We start from the raw sequence: 27,830 nt of genomic DNA, 5'->3' as shown, positions 1-27,830 counted from the left end.
CGCTAATGTTAGTCTATGGAGAAAAAACGCATCCTGCAAGCACTTTTGCAGGATGTGTTTTTTTCTCCAAAACGACGCATTGCGACGGAGGACAAAAGACGCTAGTGTGAAAGTAGCCTAACAGATGTAGCTTTGAGCTGTGAACATTTGCTCCAATTAGGGGTTTCCATTGGGTGGGATCACATCGTCAGCCATTATAAGGGTGTTCACATGGAGACATTGCACATTGCACCACCAGTGAAAGTGAACAGAAGCCCTGGTTGGGATTAGGTTTTCTTGCAGAAGGTGATGCCATTTATTTTTTATGTATAGTGTTTATTACCAGTAGATTCAGTGGTGGACGAAGGCTAACAAGGGACCTTGTGCAAGAACAGTATATGGGCCCAGTGCAGTCTATGACAGAAGCTGCTTTGGAGGTAGACGTGGCCCCTGTATGGCTGCAGGTTGCACCATTTGTATATCCGCTTCTGAAGTATTTGCCAGACAAGCAGGTTATGCCTTCTTAATGATTCCTAGAATGTGTAACACATTAAACTCCAGAAAACAACCATCTGCATTTGTTTCTTTCAATGCAGGAGACATGGGAATTTGTCACTGTAGCGCTGCTAAACATTGTGATCCCGAAGAAGGAGGAAACTGCTTTCGGGTGAGTGTATTCACATGGTTGCATTTTTTTAGGGATCCATCACATGGGCAGTTTTGGCACAATTTAGGTAACTTTAACCAGACTTCTAATTGACCTGAGGCTACATTCCCACCATGAGCCTTTGATGTTGCACCTATTCAACATGGGTTACTACTCAAGGACTTTTTTTTTTTTCTTTAATAAATCTGATTTTAGTTTATTACTGCCTTATATTTGACTTTGAAACTTTACTGATCTATTTTGGTGCGGATTACACATGTGTTCCATCTGCGGAAACACACTAAAAACGCACTTGTCTTTTATTTTCTGTCCGAGAAAACTCTGCGTACCTGCCAGAAAAATTGACATGCTGTCTACATGAAACGCAAATCGCAGGTTGGTTTATGCCGTGTTGAAAAAGAACAGCAGGTGTGAGATTTCTATAAATCCCATCCACCTTCTTAGAACTGCAAGATGCTATGGTTTTCATGTAGCGTAAAAAAAAAAAAAGCACTAAAAGTTAACTGGGGAATGTAGCCTATGGCTAAGTTTACACTAGGCATTTTTTAATGCAAATTTTCTGCTGCATTTTGACGTGCCAAGCAAAGTCTGAGACTTCAGAGATCTCCTGCTGCGTTTTTGTGCCAAAAGTTGAGTCTATAGAATAAGACTGCAGTGATAAACAATGCATTGTCGCACTGTAAAGTATGGCGCATATACTGACATTTTGTAAAAACTGCTACTCTAATGTGCCGCAGACTTAAAAACAAACACAAAAAAAACCTTTGCATATAAGCCACCTGAACATATACCCTAACATTGCCAGTCACATACTAATTTGCCTCTTCTGTCGTTTCCATGCTTCATTTAATGCTACGTTCACATTAGCGTCTTTGGGCGCAGCGTCGTCGACGGATACCGACGTATGCGTCATGCGCCCCTATCTTTAACATAGGGGGCGCATGGACATGCGCCGGTATGCGTTGTACGACGCATGCGTCATTTGGGCGCACCAGACAGGGTGCGGCCGACGCTACATGTTGCATTTTTCCTGCGTCAAATTTCCCGTAAACAACGCATGCAACGCACTTGCGTCGTAAATGCGCCAAAAAAAACATTACTGTCTATGTAAAACGCATAGGGCGCAGGTGCCTGCGTTGACCCACGTTGTTCGACGCATGCGCCTTTTGAGTAAAAAGGTGCATTTGACATGCGTTTTGGGTTGCGTAGACGACGCTGCGCCCAAAGACGCTAATGTGAACGTAGCCTTAGCTTGGTTCTTTATATTTGATTTTCCTTGCTACCGTACTTTAACGGTCGCAGGGTCCTATGTTTCCATTATTCTGCAACTTTGGATGTCACTAAAGATTTCTTGTAATCTGACTGTATGTACAGTTGAGTTATGTTGAGTTGTTATATTGACTATGTCCTTGTCTTTCAGTGACTCTATAATTAAGACCCGGGAGGGGTCGAAACATCATGTTTTTCAGTCGCTTTTGTCATTGTTTGTTTAACTCTGCTTCCACTTATGACTCTTTAATAGTTACATAGTTATTAAGATTGAAGGAAGACTTTAGGTCCATCTAGTTCAACCCATAGCCTAACCTAACATGCCCTAACATGCTGATCCAGAGGACAGCAAAAAGAAACCTAAGTGGCAAAGAGTAAGCTCCACATTGGGGAAAAAAAATTCCTTCCCAACTCCACATACGACAATCAGACTAGTTCCCTGGATCAACGCCTTATCAAGTAATCTAGTGTATATACCCTGTAACATTATACTTTTTAAGAAAGGCATCCAGTCCCCTCTTACACTTAAGTAATGAATCACTCATTACAACATCATACGGCAGAGAGTTCCATAGTCTCACTGCTCTTACAGTAAAGAATCCGCGTCTGTTATTATGCTTAAACCTTCTTTCCTCCAGACGTAGAGGATGCCCCCTTGTACCTGTCACCGGTCTATGATTAAAAAGATATCAGAAAGGTCTTTGTACTGTCCCCTCATATATTTATACATTAACATAAGATCACCCCTTAGCCTTTGTTTTTCCAAACTAAACAGCCCCAAGTGTAATAACCTATCTTGGTATTGCAGGCCCCCTAGTCCTCTAATAACCTTGGTTGCTCTTCTCTGCACCCTCTCCAGTTCAGCTATGTCTTTCTTATACACCGGAGACCAGAACTGTGCACAGTATTCTAAGTGTGGTCGAACTAGTGACTTGTATAGAGGTAAAATTATGTTCTCCTCATGAGCATCTATACCTCTTTTAATGCATCCCATTATTTTATTTGCCTTTGTAGCAGCTGCCTGACACTGGCCACTGAATATGAGTTTGTCATCCACCCATACTCCCAGGTCTTATTCATTGACTGTTTTGCCCAAAGTTTTAGAATTAAGCACATAGTTAAACATCTTATTACTTCTGCCCAAGTGCATGACCTTACATTTATCCCCATTAAAGCTCATTTGCTATTTATCAGCCCAAGCTTCTAGTTTACATAAATCATCCTGGAATATAAAATGGTCCTCCTCTGTATTGATTACCCTGCAGAGTTTAGTGTCATCTGCAAATATTGAAACTCCACTCTGTATGCCCCCTACAAGATCATTAATAAATATGTTACAAAGAAGAGGGCCCAATACTGACACCACTGCTAACCGCGACCCAGTCCGAGTGTGTTCCATTAATAACCACCCTTTGTTTCCTATCCCTGAGCCAGCTCTCAACCCACTTACACATATTTTCTCTGACGGCACCACGGAGAGAGGGGATCCGCCCACCAAGGACAGGAAACCTACAGATAAAAAGGCGGTACCTCTCCTGCATCAGGTGGTTTCCTGTCCTTGATGGGAGACCTACAGATTCACCTCCGTGGTGTCATCAAGAGAAGATTCGTCGTGGACAATACCGGGGCCAATCAGCTCGATTCAGGCAGCGGGGGCCCCCCTGCCTCGGCTGGTGTGGTGACCCGAAGCGCCACCGCTGGGGCTAGTAGGCCTTTAGGGTGCGTGGAGAGAGGTGGCTGGACCATGGCCACCTCTCTAGGTAAGACTCACTGGCAGCAGCATTATCCAAGGGGGGTCCCTCTGTGGATAGGAGCCAACATCCTGCTCCTCCTGCGTAAGACTGCGGGCTGTAGTTCCCGGGGGTTCCGGGAAGCCAGCAAGAAGGTACGGTGATGCGCGGCGCCATCTTGGATTCCGCTGCGCACGCGCGAGATTCCCCGAGATTTTAACAGGAGGGGTCTCTGCACACGCGCGGCTGGCTGCGGCACCGCATGCGCCGGGATTCTCGTTCCGCGCGCTCAGGGCAGATGGGCCATGCAGGCGCGCTGCGTGCGGCGGACCTTAAAACTTGGCTGTGCAGCCGCGCTAGCGGTCTGGGCTCGCTACATGCGGCGATCGGCGCAGGCGCGCGATCTCGCCGGAACTGCGCATGCACGGGAAGGAAAAAAAAAATGGCGCCTTCCACCGCTATTTAGTGAGCACACACATGGGGACAGGCGCTTCCTATGGAGTCTGACCAGCGCTCACCAGTCATGAGCGACATCGAGCAGGCATCTCCCCTGTCCAGGGCATCTCCACCGCCGCCACAGCAGCAGCAGTAGAAGCAACGTCCCCAGAAAGGGCACCAGGATACCGGTAAAGGGCGTTCTGGATCACTGCGCAGCAAGGAGTCCAGCACAGCGTCCGGCTCTAAGGATAGACCGACATTGGATCACTCCCAACCGGTATTTATGGGCAGTGGCGTAACTACAAAGTTATGGGCCCCGGTGCGAACTTCCAAATGGGGCCCCCCCCCCGCCATAAAATTCAATGTAAGCCCCATAGAATACAATGCAGCCCCCCTCATAGTATAATGCAGCCCCTCCATACAGGGGCAGTGACAAAGACACGAGCAAATGGTGACGAGGGGGCAGAGGAGAGGGAACAAGGGGGCAAGGAAGACAGGCACTAGGGGACACATGGGGGCTAGGAGGCAGGGGAGAAGGATACAAGGGGTCTAGTGGGCAAGGGAGACTGACACAAGTGGGCAAGGGAGACTGACACAAAGGGCACACGGGGACTAGTGGACAAGAGAGACTGGCACACGGGGACACGGACTAGTGGGCAAGGGAGACTGACACACGGGGAATAGTGGGCAAGGGAGACTGATACAAGGGGACTAGTGGGCAATGGAGACTGACACACGGGGACAAGGGACAAGCACAAGGGGACAAGGGAGACAGGCACAAGGGGACACATAGGGACTAGTGAGCAAGAGACTGACACAAGGGGACAAGGGATACAAGCACAAGGGGACACACAGGGACAAGTGGGAAAGGGAGACTGACACACAGGGACTAGTGGGCAAAGGAGACTGACACAAGCACAAGGGGACAAAGGAGACTGACAGAAGCACAAGGGGACATAGGAGACAGGCACATGGGGACACACAGGGACTAATGGGCAAGGGAGACTGGCACACGGGGACACAAGCATAAGGGAGACAGGCTCAAGGGGACACACAGGGACTAATGGGCAAGGGAGACTGGCACACGGGGACAAGGGACACAAGCATAAGGGGACAAGGGAGACAGGCACATGGGGACACACAGGGACTAATGGGCAAGGGAGACTGGCACATGGGGACACAAGCATAAGGGAGACAGGCTCAAGGGGACTCACGGCCCCCTGACCTGCCAGAGCCGCTTGCAGCTGCGACCGTAGTAGTTACGCCGCTGCCTCACACACACATACTACAGATATCACACACACACACATCATACTACAGATATCACACACACACACACACTACAGATATCACACACACACACATACACACACTACAGATATCACACACACACACACACATCATATTACAGATATCACACACATACTACAGTTATCACACACACACTACAGATATCACACACACACACACACACACACTACAGATATCACACACACACACACTACAGATATCACACACACACACACATCATACTACAGATATCACACACATACTACAGTTATCACACACACACTACAGATACCACACACACACACACACACACACACCAGAGATACCAGCTCATATACACAACTCACAATCTCCTCTCTGGTACAGGGGTGGCTGATGTAAACCGGCTGCAGCTCCTCAGCTTCTCCTGACTAAGGCTAGTTTCACACTAGCGTCGGGAACAACCCATCGCTGTGCGTCGGGCCGACGTTCCCGACGCTAGTGTGGTCTCCGCCGCACAACGGGGGCAGCGGATGCATTTTTCCCACGCATCCGCTGCCCCATTGTGAGGTGCGGGGAAGTGCGGGGAGGTGGGGGCGGAGTTCCGGCCGTGCATGCGCGGTCGGAAAAAGTGGACCGTCGGGAGCAAAAAACGTTACATGTAAGGTTTTTTTCTCCCGACGGTCCACTACCACACGCCCAAGCGTCGCAAAACGGACGCGACGTTTGGCAATGCGTCGCAAATGCGTTGCTAATGTTAGTCTATGACGAAAAAACGTATCCAGCAAGAACTTTTGCTGGATGCGTATTTTCGGCAAAACGACGCATTTGCGACGTATTGCAGTTAACGCTAGTGTGAAACTAGCCTAAAGCGGCTCTGTCCCGCACCTCCCCCCTGCTCTCGCCTTCTGTCCCGGGGTTATTTTGGCTTTCTCTTAAAGGGAACCTGTCACCCCGTTTTTTCCGTATGAGATAAAAATACTGTTAAATAGGGCCTGAGCTGTGCATTGCAATAGTGTATTTTGTGGACCCCGATTCCCCACCTATGCTGCCGAAATACGTTACCAAAGTAGTCGTTTTCGCCTGTCAATCAGGCTGGTCTGGTCAGATGGGCGTGGTGTCTTCCCCCAGATCTTGCTTAGTTTTCCGTTGGTGGCGTAGTGGTGTGCGCATGTCCAAGGTCCCGAATCCACTGCACAGGGGAGTGAAAATAGCGTGATGTGCGACATTTCATTGGTGATCGGTGGGGGCGGCCATCTTCCTTTGGCCGCGCGTGCGCAGAAGCGGCGCTCTGCTGGCCGCGGCTTCAGGAAAATGGCCGCAGGATGCCGCGCGTGCCCAGATGGAGATCGCGGCGGCCATTTTCCTGAAGCAGAGATGCGACACCTCGTACACACCCTACTCCGCTCCGTACACCCCCGACTCCGCTCCGTACACCTCGTACACACACGGCTCCGCTCCGTACACCTCGTACACACGGCTCCGCTCCGTACACCTCGTACACACGGCTCCGCTCCGTACACCTCGTACACACACGGCTCCGCTCCGTACACCTCGTACACACACGGCTCCGCTCCGTACACCTCGTACACACATGGCTCCGCTCCGTACACCTCGTACACACATGGCTCCGCTCCGTACACCTCGTACACACCCGGCTCCGCTCCGTACACCTCGTACACACCCGGCTCCGCTCCGTACACCTCGTACACACCCGGCTCCGCTCCGTACACCTCGTACACACCCGGCTCCGCTCCGTACACCTCGTACACACCCGGCTCCGCTCCGTACACCTCATGCACACCCGGCTCTGCTCCGTACACCTCATACACACCCGGCTCTGCTCCGTACACCTCATACACACCCGGCTCTGCTCCGTACACCTCATGCACACCCAGCTCTGCTCCGTACACCTCATGCACACCCAGCTCTGCTCCGTACACCTCATACACACACGGCTCCGCTCTGTACACCTCATACACACACTGCTCTGCTACATCCACCCAAACCCCTCCTGACCTCACACAAAAGCTTACCCTCCTCCAGCATGATGACAAACAGCACTGCACTACTGTCCTGCACTACACGGAAGCCCTTGATCATGTGACTCCAACTCCTCCCCTCCTGTGACCTCATCACAGGTCCTGTGCGCACAGAGCAGTGGCAGCTATAGTAGTGGTGTGCGGCTCTCTGCGGTGGAGGGGCTCTGCTGCGGGTCAAGTGCAGTCCCACCCGTGATCGCGAGTGCACGCGCAGCAGGGCCTGTAAGGAAGAATTATTTAAAGGGCCGGCGGCCCATTTTGTAGCTTAGAGTTCTTAGGAGCCCGCCCAGTCTGCTGGACTGGGTGGGCCCCTAAGCACTGCGGGGCCCCGTCGCAATTGCGACCCCTGCGACCGCGGTAGTTACGCCCCTGTTTATGGGTCCATAAGGTGGTAAGTGATCTACGTGAATGTTAGTGATAGTGAGGGCCTATCTTTGTGCTTCCTTACTATAGGGGAAGAAATGCACAGGCAAGTCTAAGCATTAGATTTGTGCTCTGTGTAGAGAAGATCTTCAATCTTTGTGGGAAAAGAGGCTTTGCAGTGTTTGTATCCAACAGACCGTGTCAGAGGGCCTCCCCGGGTTTGAAGCGGACCTTAAAAACCTGATCAAAGTCCAGGTAGAAGAGACCTTTAAGTCCCTTAAAGGGGGGAAAAAGCGGAGGAAGACCAAGCACAGATCCCCGTCTCCTGAGTCCGGTGATTCAGAGGAGGATATGGATTCAGACACCTCCACCTCTTTTTCCTCCTCGTCCTCCTCATCATCGTCCTCGACCGCCTCTGGAAGGCGTAGTTGCTTTCCCTTAGAAGAAACAGACAGTCTGGTTAAGGCTGTCAGAAGCACTATGCGGTTGGCAGACTCTCACCCCAAAAAATCTGTATGCAGCGCCCCCACCGCCGCAGGGCCGAGGGGTACCCGGTACCGGGCCTCTGAGTCTCTGTTCTGGGGTAGTCACGGTGGCTAGGCCCGGTCCGTGACCCTGCTGCTGAGGGGCGCCCAATAAGAGGATGACAGTTCGGTGTGTGGTGCAAGACGCAATCAATCACAAGGACACAGGGGTGTAGTCTCTTTACCTCTTTACTGTAGGCTTCAGGGTCCTCAGTCCGGAATACGGCTAACAGGGCTGCGCAAGTCTGGCCGGTCCGATGGCACCTCCAGAGTTCCCTTTGCAGGTGGAAATCTGTGCCTTCCTGCTAGCGCTATGTGTTGTGGTCTTCCCCTGCTGTGCTTACGGGATAGTCCCCACAACTGTTGTGTCTGTTTCTCGTGTTCCCTCACAACTCGATTAGATGATGTTCTGCTAATCCACCGTCCCTCCCTGATGTTACGGTTGGGACGCACCCGTATGACGGGTAGGCTCGGAGCTCTTCCGGGACCCTAGAGTTGCCCCTCTCCACAGGTTGCCCCCTATGTCTTCGTAGGTGATTTAGGAGAGACAGCCCGCCTGTGACTGACTGACTGTCCTGCCGTTGGTTTGAAGTATTGCTTAGAGCTAGATATATATAGATACTTCCTCGGCGTTCCGGCCGCCGGTTGTGCGCCTCAGTAGGATGTTGCCTCGATCTTACAGCACGACTCCTACTGGTATTCTCCTTCTTGCTTTGATCTCGTAGCACTCAGCACAATAAATCTCGCTTCTTATCCTTTCTTGGGGCACCGCTGCTATACTGAGCAGGCACGGTCCCGTAACGTTCTTTCTCGTTGCCAGGCCTCTGTCAGGATCCCACCCCTGACAGGGACCCTACCGAATCTTCCCCCACAACACCCTCTGCCACAAGGTGTTGCCTGGTTCCAACCCAGTCAGCTTTTCTCCCTAACTTCGTGCCTGACCCCTAGTTTTACCAGGCTGTGAGGAGTGGCCTAATGAATAGTACCCTTAGCTCCCCCTGGAGGCCCGACTGTGAAGTGTATTGGTGTATGTGATACCTGGTCAGATGAACTCCTTCAGTGCCATCAGACGTACCATAGCCCCCCATAGTGGCGGAGCCACAGTACTGCAACGACCAGGACTCTGGGGCGCTGCATGTACAGGACATAATGTTCGGGGGGCTCGACCAAAAAAAGAGAAGGGCCTTCCCCCTTAATGAGAAAATCCAGGCTTTAATTAAGAAAGAATGGAAGAAACCCGTAAGAAAGGCACTACTCACACCAAAAAGGAAATACCCATTCGATGATCAATCTTGCTCCTTTTGGGATAAAGCACCTAAGTTAGATGTGGCCATCGCTAAGGCATCCAAGAAATATGCCCTCCCATTCGAGGACATGGGGGTCTTGAAAGACCCAATGGACAAAAAGGCAGATGCCTTCCTCCGAGGCTCATGGGAGGCAGCTGGTGGAGGCCTTAAACCAGCAGTCGCGGCTGCATGTACATCCCGCTCCCTGATGATATGGTTAGACCAATTAGAAAGCCAACTCAAAAATAAATCATCTTGTGACTCTATTTTAAATACTTTTACCAGTTATGCGTGGAGCGGCTGCCTTCTTAGTGGACGCTTCAGCCGATTCAATCAAATTATCAGCAAGAGCGGCGTTTTTTTCTAATGCCGCTAGACGAGCCCTTTGGCTTAAATGTTGGCCAGGAGATCTCCAAACAAAGTCTAGATTATGCACCATCCCCTGCGAAGGAGAATTCCTATTCGGGCCCACTCTAGATGATATCTTAGAGAAAGCTGGGGATAAAAAGAAATCCTTTCCCTCCCTGAGTTTTCCTTCGTACAGGAGGCCCTTTCGGAGCAAGAGGTTCTTCCGAAGGAAACCGGGAAAAAATCAAGATAAATGGGAAGATAAGCGAAACAAAACCAAGGGGTTCATATTCAATAGGAACCCCAATGACCACAAAAAGCCTGCCCAATGAATGCTTGCCCCAGGTGGGGGGAAGGTTGTCCCTCTTCCTCTCGGCCTGGGAGAAAATTACCAGCAGTCCTTGGGTGTTGAGTATAATAAAATCAGGACTGAAGCTGAGGTTCCAAAAAACCCCTCGCCCCTTCTTTATGACATCATCGCTAAGGTCTTCGGAGGAAGAACAGCTAGCGTTGGGAAAAGAAGTCATGGGACTAGTAAGCAATAGTGATGTGTCGTTCGCGAACGAGCCGACACAAAGAGCCGGCTCCCTGCTGTGAACAATGGGAGGCGGCACGCCAGTGAGAGCCACTAAAATTCCTGAATGGCTCTCACTGGGCGTAAAATCCCGGGCTTCGGCATGTTTAACTCCGCCCACCTGAGCAAAACTCCGCCCACTCTTCAATTTAATTGGCTCTAAAGAAGTGGGCGGAGTTTCTGCGGTAGGTGGGCGGAGTTTCGGACGCCGAATAGATATTCAATAGGGATCCATTTAGGATCCAAAAAGAGCCGTTTTGAGAGCCGAAAGAGCCGGCTCTTTTTGGTGAGCGGAGCCATGAGAGCCGGATCACCAAAAAGAGCCGTACTGCCCATCACTGGTAAGCAAAGGGGTTCTTACGGAAGTTCCCCTACAAGAAAGAGGACAAGGATATTACTCTCCTCTGTTCTTGAGAAAGAAACCGGACGGTTCTTTCAGGACTATTATAAATCTGAGAAATCTGAACAAATTTCTGGAAATTCAGTCTTTCAAAATGGAAACAATAAAGACCTCGATAAAAATGTTGTTCCCATTGTGTTTTATGGTAGTCCTGGATCTAAAGGACGCATATTATAACGTCCCCATCCACAAAAATACCTCAGGATAGCAATCTACATCAGGGGGGTGTTATGCCACTTTCAGTTTTTAGCCCTTCCCTTCGGGCTGGCCATAGCGCCACGGGTCTTCACAAAATTAGTGGCGGAGGTAATGGCTCACCTGAGGGAGCAAGATACCCTGATAGTGCCATACCTCGACGATTTTTTGATAATCTGTTCCTCTCCGCAACATTGCGAGGAACAGCTGAAGACAGACATTCACTAGAAAATCTGGGCTGGTTAGTGAACTTAAAAAAAATCCAGGTTGTCACCATGCCAAATCCAGGAGTACCTGGGCCTTACTCTGGACTCTATAAAACAAGAATGCCGTCTCCCAGAGGAAAAAATTCAAAACATCATAAGTCTAGTATCCAAAAGGCGAGACACCCCCTACATAACCCTCCGTCAAGCTATGTCCCTCCTGGGATCCATGACGGCCTGCATCCCGGCAGTCCAATGGGCTCAGTTACACTCAAGGGAGCTTCAATGGCAAATCTTGTTAGAAGAAGTCTCTCTAAAAGGAAATTTAGAAGGTCGGCTCAACTTGTCTCCAAGCACAATTCGGTCACTGAGTTGGTGGACATCGCTAGACAATCTTTCTCAAGGAATCCCATGGGTAACCCCAGTCTCACAGATAGTAACAACGGATGCGAGTCCCAGCGGGTGGGGTGCACACCTTAACGACCTGTTAGCCCAGGGAGCTTGGCCACCTCATCTGAAGAAGGTGTCCTCCAATATGAAGGAACTGCTGGCGGTCAAGTTTGCACTATTAGAGTTCCTGGGTCCCCTTCGGTCTCACCATGTCAGAGTAATGTCGGACAACAAAGTGGTGATAGCGTACCTAAATCACCAGGGAGGTACCCGTTCTCAGAGTCTGATGGAGATAACCAAATCAATCTTCCACATAGCCAAAACCAACCTTCAATCCCTATCGGGCCTTCACATAAAAGGGGTGGACAACTACAGGGCAGATTATCTAAGTCGCTCTCGCTTGAAACAAGGAGAATGGGAACTGAATCAGTCGGTGTTCTCTCAGATCTCAGTAAGATGGGGCAAACCAAATATAGACCTTTTCGCAAACCATCTAAACAAAAAAGTGAACACCTTTTGCTCAATAACACCTTTGGGGATACCCTGTATCTCTAGATGCGTTCCTGATTCCCTGGAACCATCCACTAGCATATGCCTTTCCCCCTATTGCGCTGATTCCGGCAGTGCTGAGGAAAATTCGGGAGGACGGGGCTCACATAATCTTAATAGCCCCGTTCTGACCGAAGAGGCCTTGGTTTTCCTGGATGATGAGAATGTCCATCTCTGATCCATGGGTACTGCCGGATCTCCCAAACCTCCTCTCCCAAGGCCCAGTTCATCATCCAGGTGGAGAATTTGCACTTGACAGCTTGGCATTTGAAAGGGAGTTACTAGAAAACAGGGGGTTTTCTCCGGGGCTGGTATCTACACTGCTGAAAAGTAGGAAGCCTGTTACAACCAAACAATACGGGAAAGTATGGAAAAAAATTTTCATCTTCAGGTGCCAAAATGGGGGAGGGTGTCCCCCTTAAAGCCATACTTGAGTTTCTGCAGAAAGGGTTAGAACTGGGTCTGGCCACTAGCACACTAAAAGTTCATGTAGCGGCTCTAGGAGCCTTATTCAACTATGATTTAGCAGGGAATCGGTGGATTTCTAGATTCATCAAGAGCAGCCGGTAGATCAAGACCTCTACCTGTGAAGGTTACCCCTAAGTGGGATCTAAATTTAGTTCTTAAAGCACTATCTAAACCTCCCTTTGAACCCTTAGCGGAAGCTCCAATCAAAATCTTATCCCTTAAAACTTCCTTGCTCGTTGCTCTCACTTCCGCACGTAGAGTCAGTGATATCCAGGCCCTATCCGCTAACCCCCTTTTCACACAAATCCTTGATGATAGTGCAGCGCCCCAGAGTCCTGGTCGTTGCAGTACTGTGGCTCCGCCGCTAAGGGGGGCTATGGTATGTCTGATGGCACTGAAGGAGTTCATCTGACCAGGTATCACAGACACCAATACATTTCACAGTCGGGCCTCCAGGGGGAGCTAAGGGTGCTATTTATTAGGCCACTCCTCACCGTGTGGGTAAACTGGGGGTCAGGCAGGAAGTTAGGGTGGCAGAGGGTGTTGTGGGGGAAGATTCGGTAGGGTCCCTGTCAGGTTTGGGACCCTGACAGAGGCCTGGCAACAAGAAAGAACGTCACGGGACCGTGCCTGCTCAGCATAGCGGCGGTGCCCTAAGAAAGGATCAGAAGCGAGATAGATTGTGCTGAGTGAGAAACGAGATCAAAGCAAGAAGGAGAATACCAGTAGGAGTCGTGCTGTAAGACCGAGGCAACCTCCTACTGACGCGCACCACCGGCGGCCGGAACGCCGAGGAAGTATTACTATATTCAGCTTCAGGCAATACTTCAAACCAACGGCAGGACAGTCAGTCATAGGCGGGCTGTCTCACCTATGCAGACATGGGGGGGGCAACCTGTGGAGAGGGGCGACTCTAGGGTCCCGGAAGAGCTCCGAGCCTACCCGTCATACGGGTGCGTCCCAACCATAACACCGGGAGGGACGGAGGATTAGCAGAACATCATCTAATCGAGTTGTTGAGGGAACACGAGGAACAGACACAACAGTTGTGGGGACTTTCCGTAAGCACAGCAGGGGAGGACCACAACACATAGCGCTAGCAGGAAGGCACAGATTTCCACCTGCAAAGGGAACTCTGGAGGTGCCATCGGACCGGCCGGACTTGCGCAGCCTGGTGAACCGTATTCCGGATTGAGGACACAGAGACCTTCAGTAAAGAGGTAAAGAGACTGCAACCTGGTGTCCTCGTTATTTACTGCACCGCACCACCATCCACATCTATTATTTATTGGGCGCCCCTCAGCAGGGTCACGGACCGGGCCTAGCCACCGTGACAACCCCAGAGCAGAGACTCAGAGGCCCGGTACCGGGTACCCCTCGGCCCTGCAGCAGTGGGGGCGCTGCAATAGGGTCATCCTGAAAATTGACCCAGCATATCTCCCAAAAGTGGCATCCCGTTTCCATAGGACGCAAGAAATATCTCTGCCCTCCTTCTGTCCTAATCCCAAAAACAAAGAGGAAGAGGCATTACATACATTAGATGTGAGGAGATGCCTGATGCATTACATAGAAGCCACTAGGGAGAGTAGGGAGGATACCTCTCTTTGTGTGTTTCCAGGGCCCCAGGAAGGGGAAGAAAGCATCTAAGGGCACCCTGGCAAGATGGATTACAGAAGCCATCAGCCTGTCATACTCATCGAGTGGCGTACCCGTCCCGGGAAATATCAAGGCGCACTCAACAAGAGCAGTGGCAACCTCTTGGGCGGAGAAGGCCGGAGCTTCTATTGAGCAGATATGTAAAGCTGCTACCTGGTCTTCACCATCCACTTTCTATAGGCACTATAGATTGGACCTTTCCTCCTCTTCGGACCTTACCTTTGGTAAAAGGGTTCTGGAAGCGGTGGTCCCTCCCTAATGTACAAATCTCTGCAATTCTCTCCGTGGTGCCGTCATGGGCGTCAGAGAAAATAGTAGTTACTCACCGATAACGGTGTTTCTCTGAGCCCATGACGGCACCCGTACATTCCCTCCCTTCACTTCTTGGGTATGCACAGAAATATAGTGCCTTATGCTAATAGTAAAACACCAAAAAGGAAAAATTCAAGAAAATGTAAATAGTCACGCGGTATCTCAATTAAGTAATGCTAAATAAATAAAGTCTCTGTTCATAGTCTCCCATCGTTCTCTAGTAAACAACTGATGCAGGAGAGGTACCGCCTTTTTATCTGTAGGTTTCCTGTCCTTGGTGGGCGGATCCCCTCTCTCCGTGGTGCCGTCATGGGCTCAGAGAAACACCGTTATCGGTGAGTAACTACTATTTTCCCCTATCCCCATTATTCTCATTTTATGTATCTACCTTTTGTGTGGCACCGTATCAAAAGCTTTTGAAAAGTCCATATACACTACATCTACTGGGTTCTCTTGGTCCAGTCCGGAACTTACCTCTTCATAGAAGCTGATCAAATTAGTCTGACATGAACGGGTCCCTAGTAAACCCGTGCTGATACTGGGTCATGAGGTTATTCCTCTTCAGATACTCCAGTATTGCATCCCTTAGAATGCCCTCCAGGATTGTACCCACAATAGAGGTTAAACTTACTGGCTTATAATTACAGAGTTCAGTTTTTGTCCCCTTTTTGAATATTGGCACCACATTTGCTATACCCCAGTCCTGTGGTACAGACCCTGTTATTATGGACTCTTTAAAGATTAAAAATAATGGTCTATCAATGACTGTACTTAATTCCTGCAGTACTCGGGGGTGTATCCCATCCGGGCCCGGAGATTTGTCAATTTTAGTGATTTTTAGTTGCTGCCGTACTTCCTGCTGGGTTAAGCAGGTAGCATTTAATGGAGAATTTTTGTTATCACTGATCATATTGGCTGCCATGGGATTTTCTTGTGTAAATATTGATGAAGAAAAGTCATTTAGCATATTGGCTTTTTCCTCATCCTCATCCACCATTTGACCCAGACTATTTTTAAGGGGGCCAACACTATATCACTTTTTTTTTTTTTTTTTTTTTTTTTTTTTTTTTTGGTTTCTTACTATTTATGTAATTAAAGAATATTTTGGGATTATTTTTACTCTCTGGCAATGAGTCTCTCTGTCTCAATTTTTGCTGCCTTGATTTGCTTTTTACAGAATTTAATTTTCTGTATTTATTTAATGCCTCATCACTACCTACTTCCTTTAATTCTCTAAATGCTTTCTTCTTGTCACTTATTGCACCCCTTACAGCTTTATTTGTCCATATTGGTTTCCTCCTATTTCTAGTATGTTTATTCCCATACGGTATATACTGTGCACAGGTCCTATCCGGGATGCTAATAAACGTCTCCCATTTTCTTGTGTATTTTTATGTCTCAGGATATCGTCCCAGTTAATTGCACCAAGATCAGTCTCCTGCTCGCCCATTAATCTAAGTGATACATTGTTGGATTCTGCTTCTCTTGCCTACATTACGCTGCTCGGATGAGGTAGCAAAAACCTGCTGACAATTCCTTTTTTAAAGGCGGGGCTAATGCAACATCCTTTTTCTTCCTTCTAAAGCATAATCATTGCTGAACTATAAAACTTTATTAAAGAAGCTCTCCCAATAACTTTTTTTTTTTTTTTAAATGTGTGAAGATATTTTGGAGCGCCCCGCAAGGGCAAGGGGTTACTCGGTACAGATTCCTGCGGTTCACAGGGGGATGTCACGGTGGCTGACCCGGTCCGTGGCACTGGGATGCCCGTGTAAAAGGGAAAGGTCTTTAAAGGGATAAAGTTTATGTTCGTGATGCCACCTGTGGTATTCGGTCAGCGTGACCGAGGCTGCTTTAAGGGGTCCGCTGGGGTGATGTTATGGCAGCTAGATAGTATAACTTCCCACAGGTGAAGTATATCCCCAGGGCTTCCCAGTGTGTAGATGGTGAATGGTGGGTGGCGCAGAGAAGAACCAGGACACAAGGTTGCAGTCTCTTTACCTTTACTGAAGACTTCAGCATCCACAGTCCAGGGCACCAGACCATAGGGCAGGCAGAGTCCGGCTGGTTTGGAGGCAAGTCCAGAGTCCCCTTGTCCAGGTGGAGAATAAAAGCCTTTCCTCTAGCGCCGTGGTGGTGTAGGCCCTTACTTCTAAGCTTCTCATAAGGTCCTCACAGATGTTCTCTCTGTCCCCAAGGTTGGATAGGACATAACCCGTATGACTGGTGACTTGAGGCGGATTACAGGGACTCGAGCATGCCCCAGCCTCTAAGGTTGTCACCGTGCCTCCTGGGTGTTAGGTCGAGCAGGTAACGTAGAGTTCAGCTGTCCTGCCAGTCTTTGATGTAAGTCATAGAGGTCCTTACAACCTCAGTGTTCCAGCTACCGGTCTCTGCGCCTCAGAAGAAGGCAGCCTGCTCGGGGCTGGTCCCCCTTCTAATATCCTCTCCTGTGCTTCCTCTCCTGCACGCTTGTTGCAAATAATTCGGCCTTCAAATGTCTCTCTGGGAGTTGCAGCTCTGTGGGCATGCACAGCTCTGTGGACCCTCTGTCCTCCTCAGACTACTGTCTGGAAGTCACTAACTTTCCCTACAGACTACCAGAGATAGAGAAGTGTTGCATGTTTGTGGTACCTGGATGCAGTTATCCTTTCTTGCCTCCAAACATAATATCTCTCTCCCTGGGAGGAAACGACATTACTGCAGCGACTAGGACCCTGGGGTGCCACAATTTACTGTAGTGTAATTCTTATAGTTGCCCACCACTGTGGTCTCTGGTATCCAGCGTTGTGCTTTTGACATCGCCACCAGTGTTGGACATCAGAGCAGTATAAGTACATTAATACACACTACATAACATGCATGTACATGTAAAGTGGGGCAGTAGCCACTGGCAAGGTACCTCCCTTGCTCACTGGCACGTTACATGAAAATGGAGATCCTAGCTGGGTGTGTGGACTTAAGCTGTGAGGGTGCTACGCCCATGCAGGCCACATGTAACCAATGTCACTGGTTGCCAGGACCAGATGTTTTACAGTTCAGTGAGGGAGACCACCAATCAAAAATCTTCACGGAATAAGAACTTGGTAGGAAATGTAGAAATAATATAGTGGATACACCACTTCACGAACATTTCCTTCACAAAATTGAGCATTTTTCCACAGTTTCTATTACTACTTATTTACTTGCCCTCTGAATTCACTGTTCCTCACTAGTTAACCACACCCCAGATTGACACAACAGTTCTCTTTAGCAAGAGTCCTTTGCTCAACCCATGGTTCTGTGTCCTTTCCCCTTAGAAGTGCTTCGGTGCCAGTATGGCCGATACTTAACTTGTTTACTTGCTGACGTGTTGGAGCTCTCGCCCGGGACACTTTGCGTCTCGCGTACTCGGTCTGGTCTATGCACATAGCCTCTTGAAGTTATAAACTCTAGGCCTTACAGCTAAGCGCCTTCTCGCAGGACTGGTCTCCAAAAAATCACTCACTTCTGGTCTGAGTCTCTCAATCTCTTCCTTTCAGATTCGTCTTACTTAAAGATGTGCAAGAATGCCGCACTGCTCACACTGGACCCTAGGTCCTGTCTTACCCACTACCAGGAAACTGTCGCTTTCCCTTCAATTTTGCCCCTGTTGCTTGGGGCTAGTCCCAACATTAACTCACTATCCCTGCTAACAACTACACATTACCAACATTATCACAAGTCACCATTCACATTATACATCACAAGTTACATATTCAACGAGGAACATGGGCAATATGTCAGTCTCCTTACATACACTTAAAGAAGCACTCCCACTAACTTTTGAATTGATTCAGTAGGTTAGAGGTTTGATCACTATAATTGGCCATAGAAAGACTTGGGTAAACTTCTGCTGTAATATATCTTTCTTAATATGCCCTTTGTGTTCTTATTTTTAAGGTTATCAATGTGAATGACAATGGCAAAAATGTCTGTCCAGGAATCATGGAGCTTACAGAGACTACTCTAATTTTTCATATTAGGAGAGGAGGGTTTGTGCGATGGCCTTACATCAGCCTGCTGAAATATGGCTATGACACCGATCTGTTTTCCTTTGTCTGTGGCAGGAGATGTCAGACTGGAGAAGGTAATATTGGTCTGTTAACAAAAAAACATTGGTCTGTTAACAAAAAAACATATCACACCTGGGATATGTGCACACAGTCTTGTTGTTTTTTTGCAGAATTTTCAGTGTAGAAATTGCGCAGAACCTTTGTTTTAAAGAGGATCTGGACTTTGTGCTGCAACTCCACCCCCCACCTCCAAAGGAAAAACTGTGAGCACATAAAAGGATGTGCAGAGCATAGTTTGAGTCTTTTGGAGCGTATCTGCAAAAAAACTTTTTTTTTTATTTAACTCTAGTGCTTTAGGACAAAAAAAGCCACATAGAAGAATTTCCTAAAGGTTTCTTGACAAAAAACCCAAAAGTGTGCACATAACCCTTGTAGATTGCTGCTTCAATCATGTGGTGCTATGGAGCTCAAATGCTTTCTATCTGAAGAGTCAATGTGCATATTACATTTTCCAGTGGAGCATTGCACCACAAATAAGCCTCCTTATATCGGCATGCCAGAGCCGTTAAGTCACTCTCCACAAAGAGAAACATACTCCCTTAGACCTCAGTCCTGAGCCTCTCACCTAGCCTAATAAGATCTCATACTTTGCACTGATGAGGGGCAATACCCCAAAACACCATGTCTACAAACTGAGATTTTGACTTGGCTTTTATCCGAAGTCTCTTTTCAAGGCTTGTTAAAGGGTTGATTGTGACATGTAGGATCGCTGCTTCCAACAGGTGGTGCTTTACAGGTAAGTTGTCTTCCTCTCTGAAGAGGCAATTTTCACATAACTTTCTAAATTATATAATTAGATACTACATGCACAAAATGACACAGCTTTTTAGCTGTAAAAGGGTCATGCGGTCTTGAGATCTGACTGCAGACTTCTGAATCCTTGCGGCATGTGCCTCTCACATTAAGATTCTCCATTGATGTTGAGAGCATGCATGCAGTCACATGCTGACTAGACTCTGCTCCTCTATTTACTTGGATTGAGCGAGGCCAAGCAGATCTAGTCGGACTGTGGCAGGAAGTATGCAAATTGCCTGACAGTGTGCCTTGTGGTTTTAGAAGGCTACAGGCTTTTATCACAAGACCAGATAACCCCTTTAACGCCATATACATATGCTTTGTGACTGAGGAGAAGACAAAATTGCACAAGCTGCAATAAGACTAAGGGCAAGCCATTGTGTAGAGGTGAAGAAAAACGATGGGTTAATAGCAGGGCTTCGAACACCTTTTTGGCTTTGAAAAGTTGAGCTGAATATGCAGCAGAAGCAATGATGGGTGTGAAATTGCAAACCAAAAACTGTCACTAATAGTCAATTTGAATAATTACACCCCATCTCTAAATAGAGATATACTAATATGACTATCTGCTGGGCACCCAGGGTTAGAATATTCACCCATATAATACTCAAAATAATCTTCACTATTTGTGTCATTAACGACTGCATGGAAGGCAACTACTAGAAGTTTCTAACAATATGCAATTGCAAAAAGATCAACAAATTGAAGACAAAAACAAATGTCAAACATGAGATGAGTTTGTATGGCCAAAATCCATACATGTTGTCAATGTTCAATGTGTAACACCAAGAAATAAATGCATAATTGATGAATTCAGCATATTGTGGATAACATCCTAAAATGAGAGTAAATGGGCACAATGTTATTACAAGTCCTAAGTGTGCCCTTAAAATGACAATCCTGTGGATATGGAGAGTACATGAGATCACCTTTTGTTCAAAAGTCTTGGATTACAGGGGGAAAAAAAAAAACTTAATGTCCTGGCGTTTGGCAATCTTATGAATGAAGTCTGAATGATGCCCTAATCTAAGTGATGTATGTGATGATGAAGGAAGTGGTTAGCTTCTGAAATGCACAAGCTTCTGTCTTGGTCTCTCTGGTCCAGTGTATCTACAGCAATGGCGTCATTCAGACTGCATCCACAAGATTGCTATGAACGTCACTGTCCGAGGCGTTTTGTTGTTCTACATTTTGGTAGTTGTCCTAGTTGAGGATTTTTGCAGTTTTGTTAGCAACTTCCCGTTTTAATGCATGGCATTGCCTTTAAACTGTCATTGTCATACATAAAAATCTCCTATTTGTATGTTATACTAACCTAATCAATTTACGGAGAACCTGCTCTTGGCCAATATTACCTGTGTATAAAGTCCTGTCCACACTGATGTCTTGTGATCTGGTTACGTCACCTCCTGTTACTGAAGCGTGTACTCCTCATTTTACCTAGCAATAATTACACCAGGATTACTAGTGTTTCAGGACATCAAAAACCAAAGGTCAGCATTTTATCTGCTTTCTCAGATAGAAGTCAAAAGCGAACATGTGTAATTGTTAGTCTGATGCAACTTAAGAATTACAATCTATAACTAAAGCTTTGTTCACATCAGTTGTAAAATGCTGGGTTGTATGATGGAAATCGGACCTTATTCTAGTCAGTAGGATCCATCATGTCAGGGATCCAGCACTTCTGTGATTATTGTTCTCTTCTTGTGACTGAGCAGAAAAAAATTTAATTACTAACGCAAAGCTGTTAAAAGGCAAAAGTCAGAAATGTAGCAAGGGGGGTGGTAGTTGGAGCGCCCCCACACCGCCGCAGGGCCGAGGGGTACCCGGAGCCGGGCCTCTAGGTCTCAGTCCTGGGGTTGTCACGGTGGCTAGACCCGGTCCGTGGCCCTGTCTGTCAGTGGGGGACGTCCGGTGCAATAAGCGATGTTGTAGCGGTGCAGTTGTGGGGTGCAGGTCGCGGTAAATAACGAGGACACCAGGTTGCAGTCTCTTTACCTCTTTACTGAAGCTCTCTGGGTCCTCAGTCCGGAATACGGCTCACCAGGCTGCGCAAGTCCGGCCGGTCCAATGGCACTTCCAGAGCTCTCCTTGCAGGTGGAAATCGGTGCCTTCCTTCTAGCGCTATGTGTTGCAGTCCTTCCCTGCTGTGCTTACGGAAAGTACCCCACAACTGTTGTGTCTGTTTCTCGTGTTCCCTCACAACAACTTAATTCGCAATGATCTTCCTCGTCCCTCCAGATACTATGGTAGGAACGCACCCGTATGACGGGGAGGCTCGGAGATCTTCCGGGACTCTATCTGCGCCCCTCTCCTGTTGGTACCCCCCTTTGCCTTCCTGGGTGATGCGTGAGACAGTCCGCCTCAAGCTAACTGCCCTGCCGTAGGTCTGAGGTATGGCTTGAAACTCTTTACCTCCTCGGCGTTCCGGCCACCGGTAGTGCGCCTCAGTAAGGTGCTGCCTCTTTCAGCACAACCCTCACTGGTATCTCCTTTCGCTTGATTTCGTTTCTCACTCAGCACAATCTATCTCGCTTCTAGTCCTTTCTTGAGTCCCGCCGCTTCCAGGAGCCTGCGCGGACCCGTTACGTTCTTTCAATGCCAAGCCTCTACCAGGATCCCACCCCTGGCAGAGACCCTACAGTCTCTCCCTTCACAACACCCCCTGCCACAGGGTGTTGCTCCGTTCAATCCCGTCAGCGTTCTCTTCTAACTTCCTGCCTGACCCCCAGTTTACCCACTATGGTGGGGAGTGGCCTAATGAATAGCACCCTTAGCTCCCCCCGGAGGCCCAGCTGTGAAATGTATTGGTGACTGTGATACCTGCTCAGAGAACTCCTTCAGTGCCATCGAACGCACCATGGCCCCCCTTAGTGGCTGAGCCATGATACTGCAACGACCAGGACTCTGGGGCGCTGCATAGTGACGTAATCGGGATACATCAAGGCAGGCAGAGGTGAGACAGAACGAGTCAGGAATTGGATCCTGTAGGTCTTCTGGTATTGGGTCCAGCCCAAGGAAGACTGTAGGGTAAGCCAGGAGAAAAGGCCAAGGCCATAATTGGGAATCTATTATTTTGAATGAGAATGTTCTGTTACTGTAATCTTCTCTAAAAGAGATCTCCTTTAGTCTGGAGGCAACACATGTTGTGCGACAGCCAGTCTCCAATAAGTCATGCAACTAAAATCTGTTTTAGACTTGCAGCATAAATGTAAGGTACAGCCAAATTGCATCAAAGTCCATAATGTGTCACTTGCAAATAGCAGTGGAAAGTACAACACATGACAAAGGTTATCACTAGATGCAGAGTCCAATCAGTGGCTGCTTGTTACTATTAGTACCGGACATGGCCAGCATGAAGTTGGTATCTGGTGAGATGTGACAGTCCTAGCATGTATCATAGACCAGAGTTCCACATTCCTTACTTAGCAGTGCAGTCACTACACTAGGATCTATGTAGCTACTTTTATTAACTTTTTTTTGTGTGGAATTTTCATTTATTTATTTTTTTTTTATTTTATTCATTTTCCAACTTAGGCATATTTGGGTTCAGATGTAACCGTGCAGAAGAGCTTTTTAACTTGCTACAAATATGCATGAAAAACAATCGAATAAGTGTCATTTCTGATACAGATGGAGACTCTCCAGTAGGTAAGTGCAAAGTAGTAGTTGTCGTAGTTCCCCTGTGACTTCATTGGAGAACCTGAAGGCACATATCTGTAATGTAATGGTGCTGTATTGCTGATTACATTGATACCTGTGAGGAAATCTTCTATGTGGTTCTTTAATCACAATTTGGAGTTCCCTGCTAACCAGATTTTGGTGCACAGGAGCGGACTGTGCACTGGGTCTTCTCCTCCCTGTCTGAGTCCCAGGCTCCTCCCGATCTGTGAATGACAGGTCACAGCTGAGATTTCCTACAGAGGAGGTAGGAGCCGGATAATCAGACACGGCAAGGAGGAGACCCAGTGTACAGTCCGGCCCCTGTGCGCTGAAATCTAACTGGCAGAACACTTCAAATACTGATAGATCCCACTTTGTGGTTCTTCAATGTAATCTGTATCACAGCGCCATGACAAAATCGTGCTTAGTCTGATAGGTTTTTCTTTAAAGGAGTCTTTCAAGATTGAAACAAAAGACCTGGACTCTTTGGGCCCCAACTTATAAGTTCACCCCAGAATTCGTGAATGTCCCCTTCATGACATATGATGTAAATTTGCCTACCTTTTGGATGCTGGCTCGCAAGCATCAAAGTGTTTGAAATTACACAAATGCTATAAATTTACATAGGAATGTACTCGGTAAATGGAGTATGGAAACTAAAAGATGCACAGAATTAAGAGGTACTCATCTTATTCCAGACACCTCAGATGATTTTTTTTATTTTTGCTGGCCCAGCTCTGTAACTCTTGTTTCATGTTGCATGTTTGTCTTTAGCAGATGCTGAACAAAGTTTCCCATACCGGTATGAGACCTATCCCACTCTCCCAGCAACCTCCCTAATCTCATCTACCATAAGGCCAGAGCCTATTGGAAGTGAATGCATCACTTCTTCATCTTCTACAAGAACTTCAGAAGTCAGTTGCTGTTCGTTCTTTATTAGTGATGAGCGAGTGTACTCGTTGCTCAGGTTTTCCTGAGCACGCTCGGGTGGTCTCCGAGTATTTGTAACTGCTCAGAGATTTAGTGTTTTTTTTTTTTTTTTTTTTTTTATATTGACGCAGCTGCATGAATTACAGCTATTAGCCAGGCTGAGTAAATTTGGGTGTTGCCTGCAGGCTCGGACTGGCCCACCGGAGAATTCTCCGGTGGGCCCAGGCACTGACACATACTGGCCAGCAGCTGCCTAGGGCACCCACTGCTCCAGCCCCCCCCGCCACCCACCTCCCACCCTCTTTGAAGACGATACTCACCCTGCTCCAGCGATGCCTGTCTCGGCGTCTGCAGCTCGTCCTGAATGAACGGTCACGTGGTACCGCTCATTATGGTCAGGAATATGCGCATATTCATGACCTTAATGAGTGGTATCACTTGACCGCTCACGCGGGAAGACGGTGCTACACCGGGAGTCGGGACAGAGCCAGAGGGATGTCGCCACGGCTGTGTGGTGAGGGACAGGTGAGTATGAGGGACGGGGGGATGAAGGAGGACATAAGCCGGCGCGCCATTCAGGATGGGAGCGGGAGCGGGGGGGGCTGGGGTGGAGAGATAAGCCATGCATACAGGAGGGGGATATGAGCCGTGCATACAGGAGGGGGATATGAGCCGTGCATACAGGGGGGGGATATGAGCCGTGCATACAGGGGGGATATGAGCCGTGCATACAGGGGGATATGCAGTATTGAGCATCATGTGTGGCAATTATACAGTATGGAGCACTGTGTGGCGCTATATATATATATATATATATATATATATATATATATATTTTTTTTAATAATTATTGTATATAAAACAGCGTGATCAGCAGTGCTAAATGGATGTGGTTGGGATGTGGATATGGGTGTGACTAGTTGTGAATTGGGTGTGGTCAGAGGCGTGGCCTAAAATTTGCCACGGCGCACTACGCGCGCCGCAAACTTTATACCTCCTTCCATTCTTCAAAAGTTGGGAAGTATGGTACCGCATTTGCCAGATCACGGCAAGTGCTGTAAATCCCGTAGGGAATGAATGAAGCCGAACTCAGTGTTGCCGTAAGTGATCCGTTACGTGGCACATGCAGAAAAACTGCCGGATCTGCTGCAAAAGGCGACTTTCACATAAGCGATTCTTGCCAAAGTCACTGCTGATAGTGTCATACTCACCAAAGGGGGAGGCAGCACTAAAAGTGCCTAGGGCAGAAGAAACTCTAAATATGGCCCTGGGGGGGATACATTATATTCTGTGGGGGGACTGCATTATACACAGGGTACTACATTATATTATGGGCGGCTACATCATACTATGAGGGGTTACAGTATACTCTATGGGGGGCTGCAGTATATTCTGTGGTGGGGCTGCATTATATTATGGGGGGCTACAGTATACTCTTTGGGGGGCTGCATTATATTCTGTGGTGGAACTGCATTCTCTCAGGGGACTACATTATATTCTGTGGTGGGTTGCATTATACTATATGAGGGGGGGCTGCATTATACCCGATGAAGGTGCTACATTATATTCTATGGTGGGGACTGCGTCATACCTGAGGGGGTTGCATTATATTTTGTGGGGTGCTGCATTATATTCTATGAGAGGGGACTGCATTATATTTAATGAGGGGGCTACCCCAACCCTTGCTACATAGTTAAGACGTGAACTACCTTATATTATACCCTGATATTAGCGCTTTTTACCGCACAATTGGTGGTCTTGTATCTATTTCTATGTAGCTACATAGTGGGCCCCAAGAATGATTTTCTCTGGTGGGCCCAAGGTGCTCCAGTCTGACGCTGGTTGCTAGGGAATCCCAACATGTATTCAAGCTGTAAATCATGCAGCTGAGGCAAGGAAAACTAAATATCTGAGTAATTACAAATACTCGGAGATCACCCAAGCGTGCTCAGGAAAACCCGAGCAACAAGTATACTCGCTCATCACTATTTGTTATGCATTATTTATAGCTCTGTCAATGTCTCTATTGTTTACATTTTTTTTTTCTCCCCACTAGAATTGCAAATTTCCTGACTATAACAAGATGAAAAGATCCAATTTACCTCAACACCATAAGCTTTCAGATGGTGGCATGAGTCAAATGTCTATGCAAAGCTATCTTAATGTAGATGAGCATCTTGGACTTGGCCAAGCCTGTATGGTTGGGAACACCATGAAAAGTGAAGCGCTACAAACCTTAAGTAGTATACAATCTGGAGATTTAAATGGAGCCATATGGGACACTGGTTATGACAGTGATGACCGTCAAGAATCCTCCTGTGTGAGAAGAATGGGGTATGAAAATGTTTCGGCTATTCCAGGAGCGTGTCTTAGGTCCCGGAGCATGTTGGTTTCGTTCAGTAGCTCAGAGTCACAAAGCAGTGATAATTTAACACCTGATATATCGGGATGTGTTAATAGTAAGGCATCTTCTCCATCGATCACTGAGCAAAATATAGCCTCCATGAAGGAAGACAGCAGTTCATTAGACACAGAGAAATTGTCTTCAGCGAGAGATTCCAAAACACGTCAAGGCAGTGCACCCATCTATTTTAACTTTGATGTCAGGCAGTCCTCTCAGGAATCAAAAACTCTCAATTACATCCAGGTTGAGATGGAAAGTGGTATTGACTCGGACAACCCTGAAACACCTCAAAGTCCTGATGTACAATGGAGCATGTGCCGCCAGTCTCAGATTTACACAGAACTGGACTTGGCAAAAACCACAGCTTTGTCACTTATACAGAGGAACTGGCCTAAAGAAGATGGCACTAGGAAAACTAGACATAATGGCAAACCTTTCCCAGTTTGACCATGTAGTTTCTAACAATTTAGTCTTTAAGGCAAAGCTTCTTTATTATTGAACACACAGTTTAGTATGTAAAGTCTAGAATCTGTAATTTTGAGTACTGTTCTTGCAATCTTCACTTGTCTTTAGCTGGTCTACGAGCAATGGAAAAGAACAAAGGGACTAGCACCTCTTGTTGGCCATTAAAACATTAATCAGACTTTTTGTGTGTAAATATATTGGCTGTCATGCTTCCAGTTGACTGCCTAATGACATTTGGTCACTTGCAGATCTTAATATAACTGAAGGATTAGGCCTTATTCATTCTAGTACACTTTGGATAGGCCATATGTAGAAGTTACTATGCAACATGAAGTACAAATCTTCCAATTCCTGGGACTGGTTTTCAAATCCTAAATACTGACTTAACACAACCATTATATAATTTATTGGAGCAGCCTTGTGGCCATCAACATTCCTACTAGGAAAAGTTCAAAAGGCCACCAGTAGATTGTGCAACACTAATCCCGCAATTCTTGTGCCACCAAATGTTGGGTAAGGCTAGCCTTTTTTGCTTCATAGCTAAACTGAGCCTGATGGGAGATTCATGATGCTCAAACCAGTGTTTCAGAGTAAAATTTACAAGGCTGCGATAACGCCACTCATGTCTGATTCACATTACCCAAATTTTGTTGGGTTACATTAAAGTTCTGTCCTAAAATTTCACATGACAATTTCTTTTGTCTATATTGGGAGAGGGTGGGGAGCTGCTAATTAACTTTGTTTTTTACTGTAATATTTTCAATAGTGACAAACTGCATGTATAACTTGAATGCAGTTAATAAAGCATTAAAGTTTT

The 27,830-nt window shown here is 47.4% G+C and overlaps 1 protein-coding gene across 4 annotated transcripts; it reads left to right on the top strand.

Annotated features, from left to right (window-relative positions):
• The first annotated feature begins 221 nt into the window (after nucleotides 1-221).
• LOC143786007 (fibroblast growth factor receptor substrate 2-like) lies at nucleotides 222-27,830 on the top strand. Of its 4 annotated transcripts, none has more exons than XM_077275172.1 (6): nucleotides 222-491; nucleotides 576-646; nucleotides 18,584-18,770; nucleotides 23,089-23,202; nucleotides 23,992-24,128; nucleotides 26,201-27,830. In XM_077275172.1, exons 1-6 carry the CDS (start codon nucleotides 434-436, stop codon nucleotides 26,993-26,995), a joined length of 1,362 nt encoding a protein of 453 aa, XP_077131287.1. In that variant the 5' UTR covers nucleotides 222-433; the 3' UTR covers nucleotides 26,996-27,830. The 4 variants fall into 4 exon arrangements, with proteins under 4 accessions (XP_077131287.1, XP_077131289.1, XP_077131288.1 ...); XM_077275174.1 differs by having other exon boundaries at nucleotides 228-285; XM_077275173.1 differs by having other exon boundaries at nucleotides 228-285; nucleotides 23,989-24,128.

This window comes from Ranitomeya variabilis, chromosome 7 (assembly GCF_051348905.1).
Source record: "Ranitomeya variabilis isolate aRanVar5 chromosome 7, aRanVar5.hap1, whole genome shotgun sequence".
In the NCBI taxonomy this organism is placed as follows: domain Eukaryota; kingdom Metazoa; phylum Chordata; class Amphibia; order Anura; family Dendrobatidae; genus Ranitomeya; species Ranitomeya variabilis.
This window is presented reverse-complemented; position numbering and strand designations above follow the sequence as displayed.

What these genes read in the sequence shown, in the direction of transcription:
- LOC143786007 (XM_077275171.1), top strand. Translation starts at nt 434, where the DNA reads ATGGCTGCAGGTTGCACCATTTGTATATCCGCTTCTGAAGTATTTGCC. An exon ending in AAGGAGGAAACTGCTTTCGG is followed by an intron (nt 647 to 18,583) that starts GTGAGTGTATTC and finishes CTTATTTTTAAG; the next exon opens with GTTATCAATGTGAATGACAA. An exon ending in AGATGGAGACTCTCCAGTAG is followed by an intron (nt 23,203 to 23,988) that starts GTAAGTGCAAAG and finishes GTTTGTCTTTAG; the next exon opens with CAGATGCTGAACAAAGTTTC.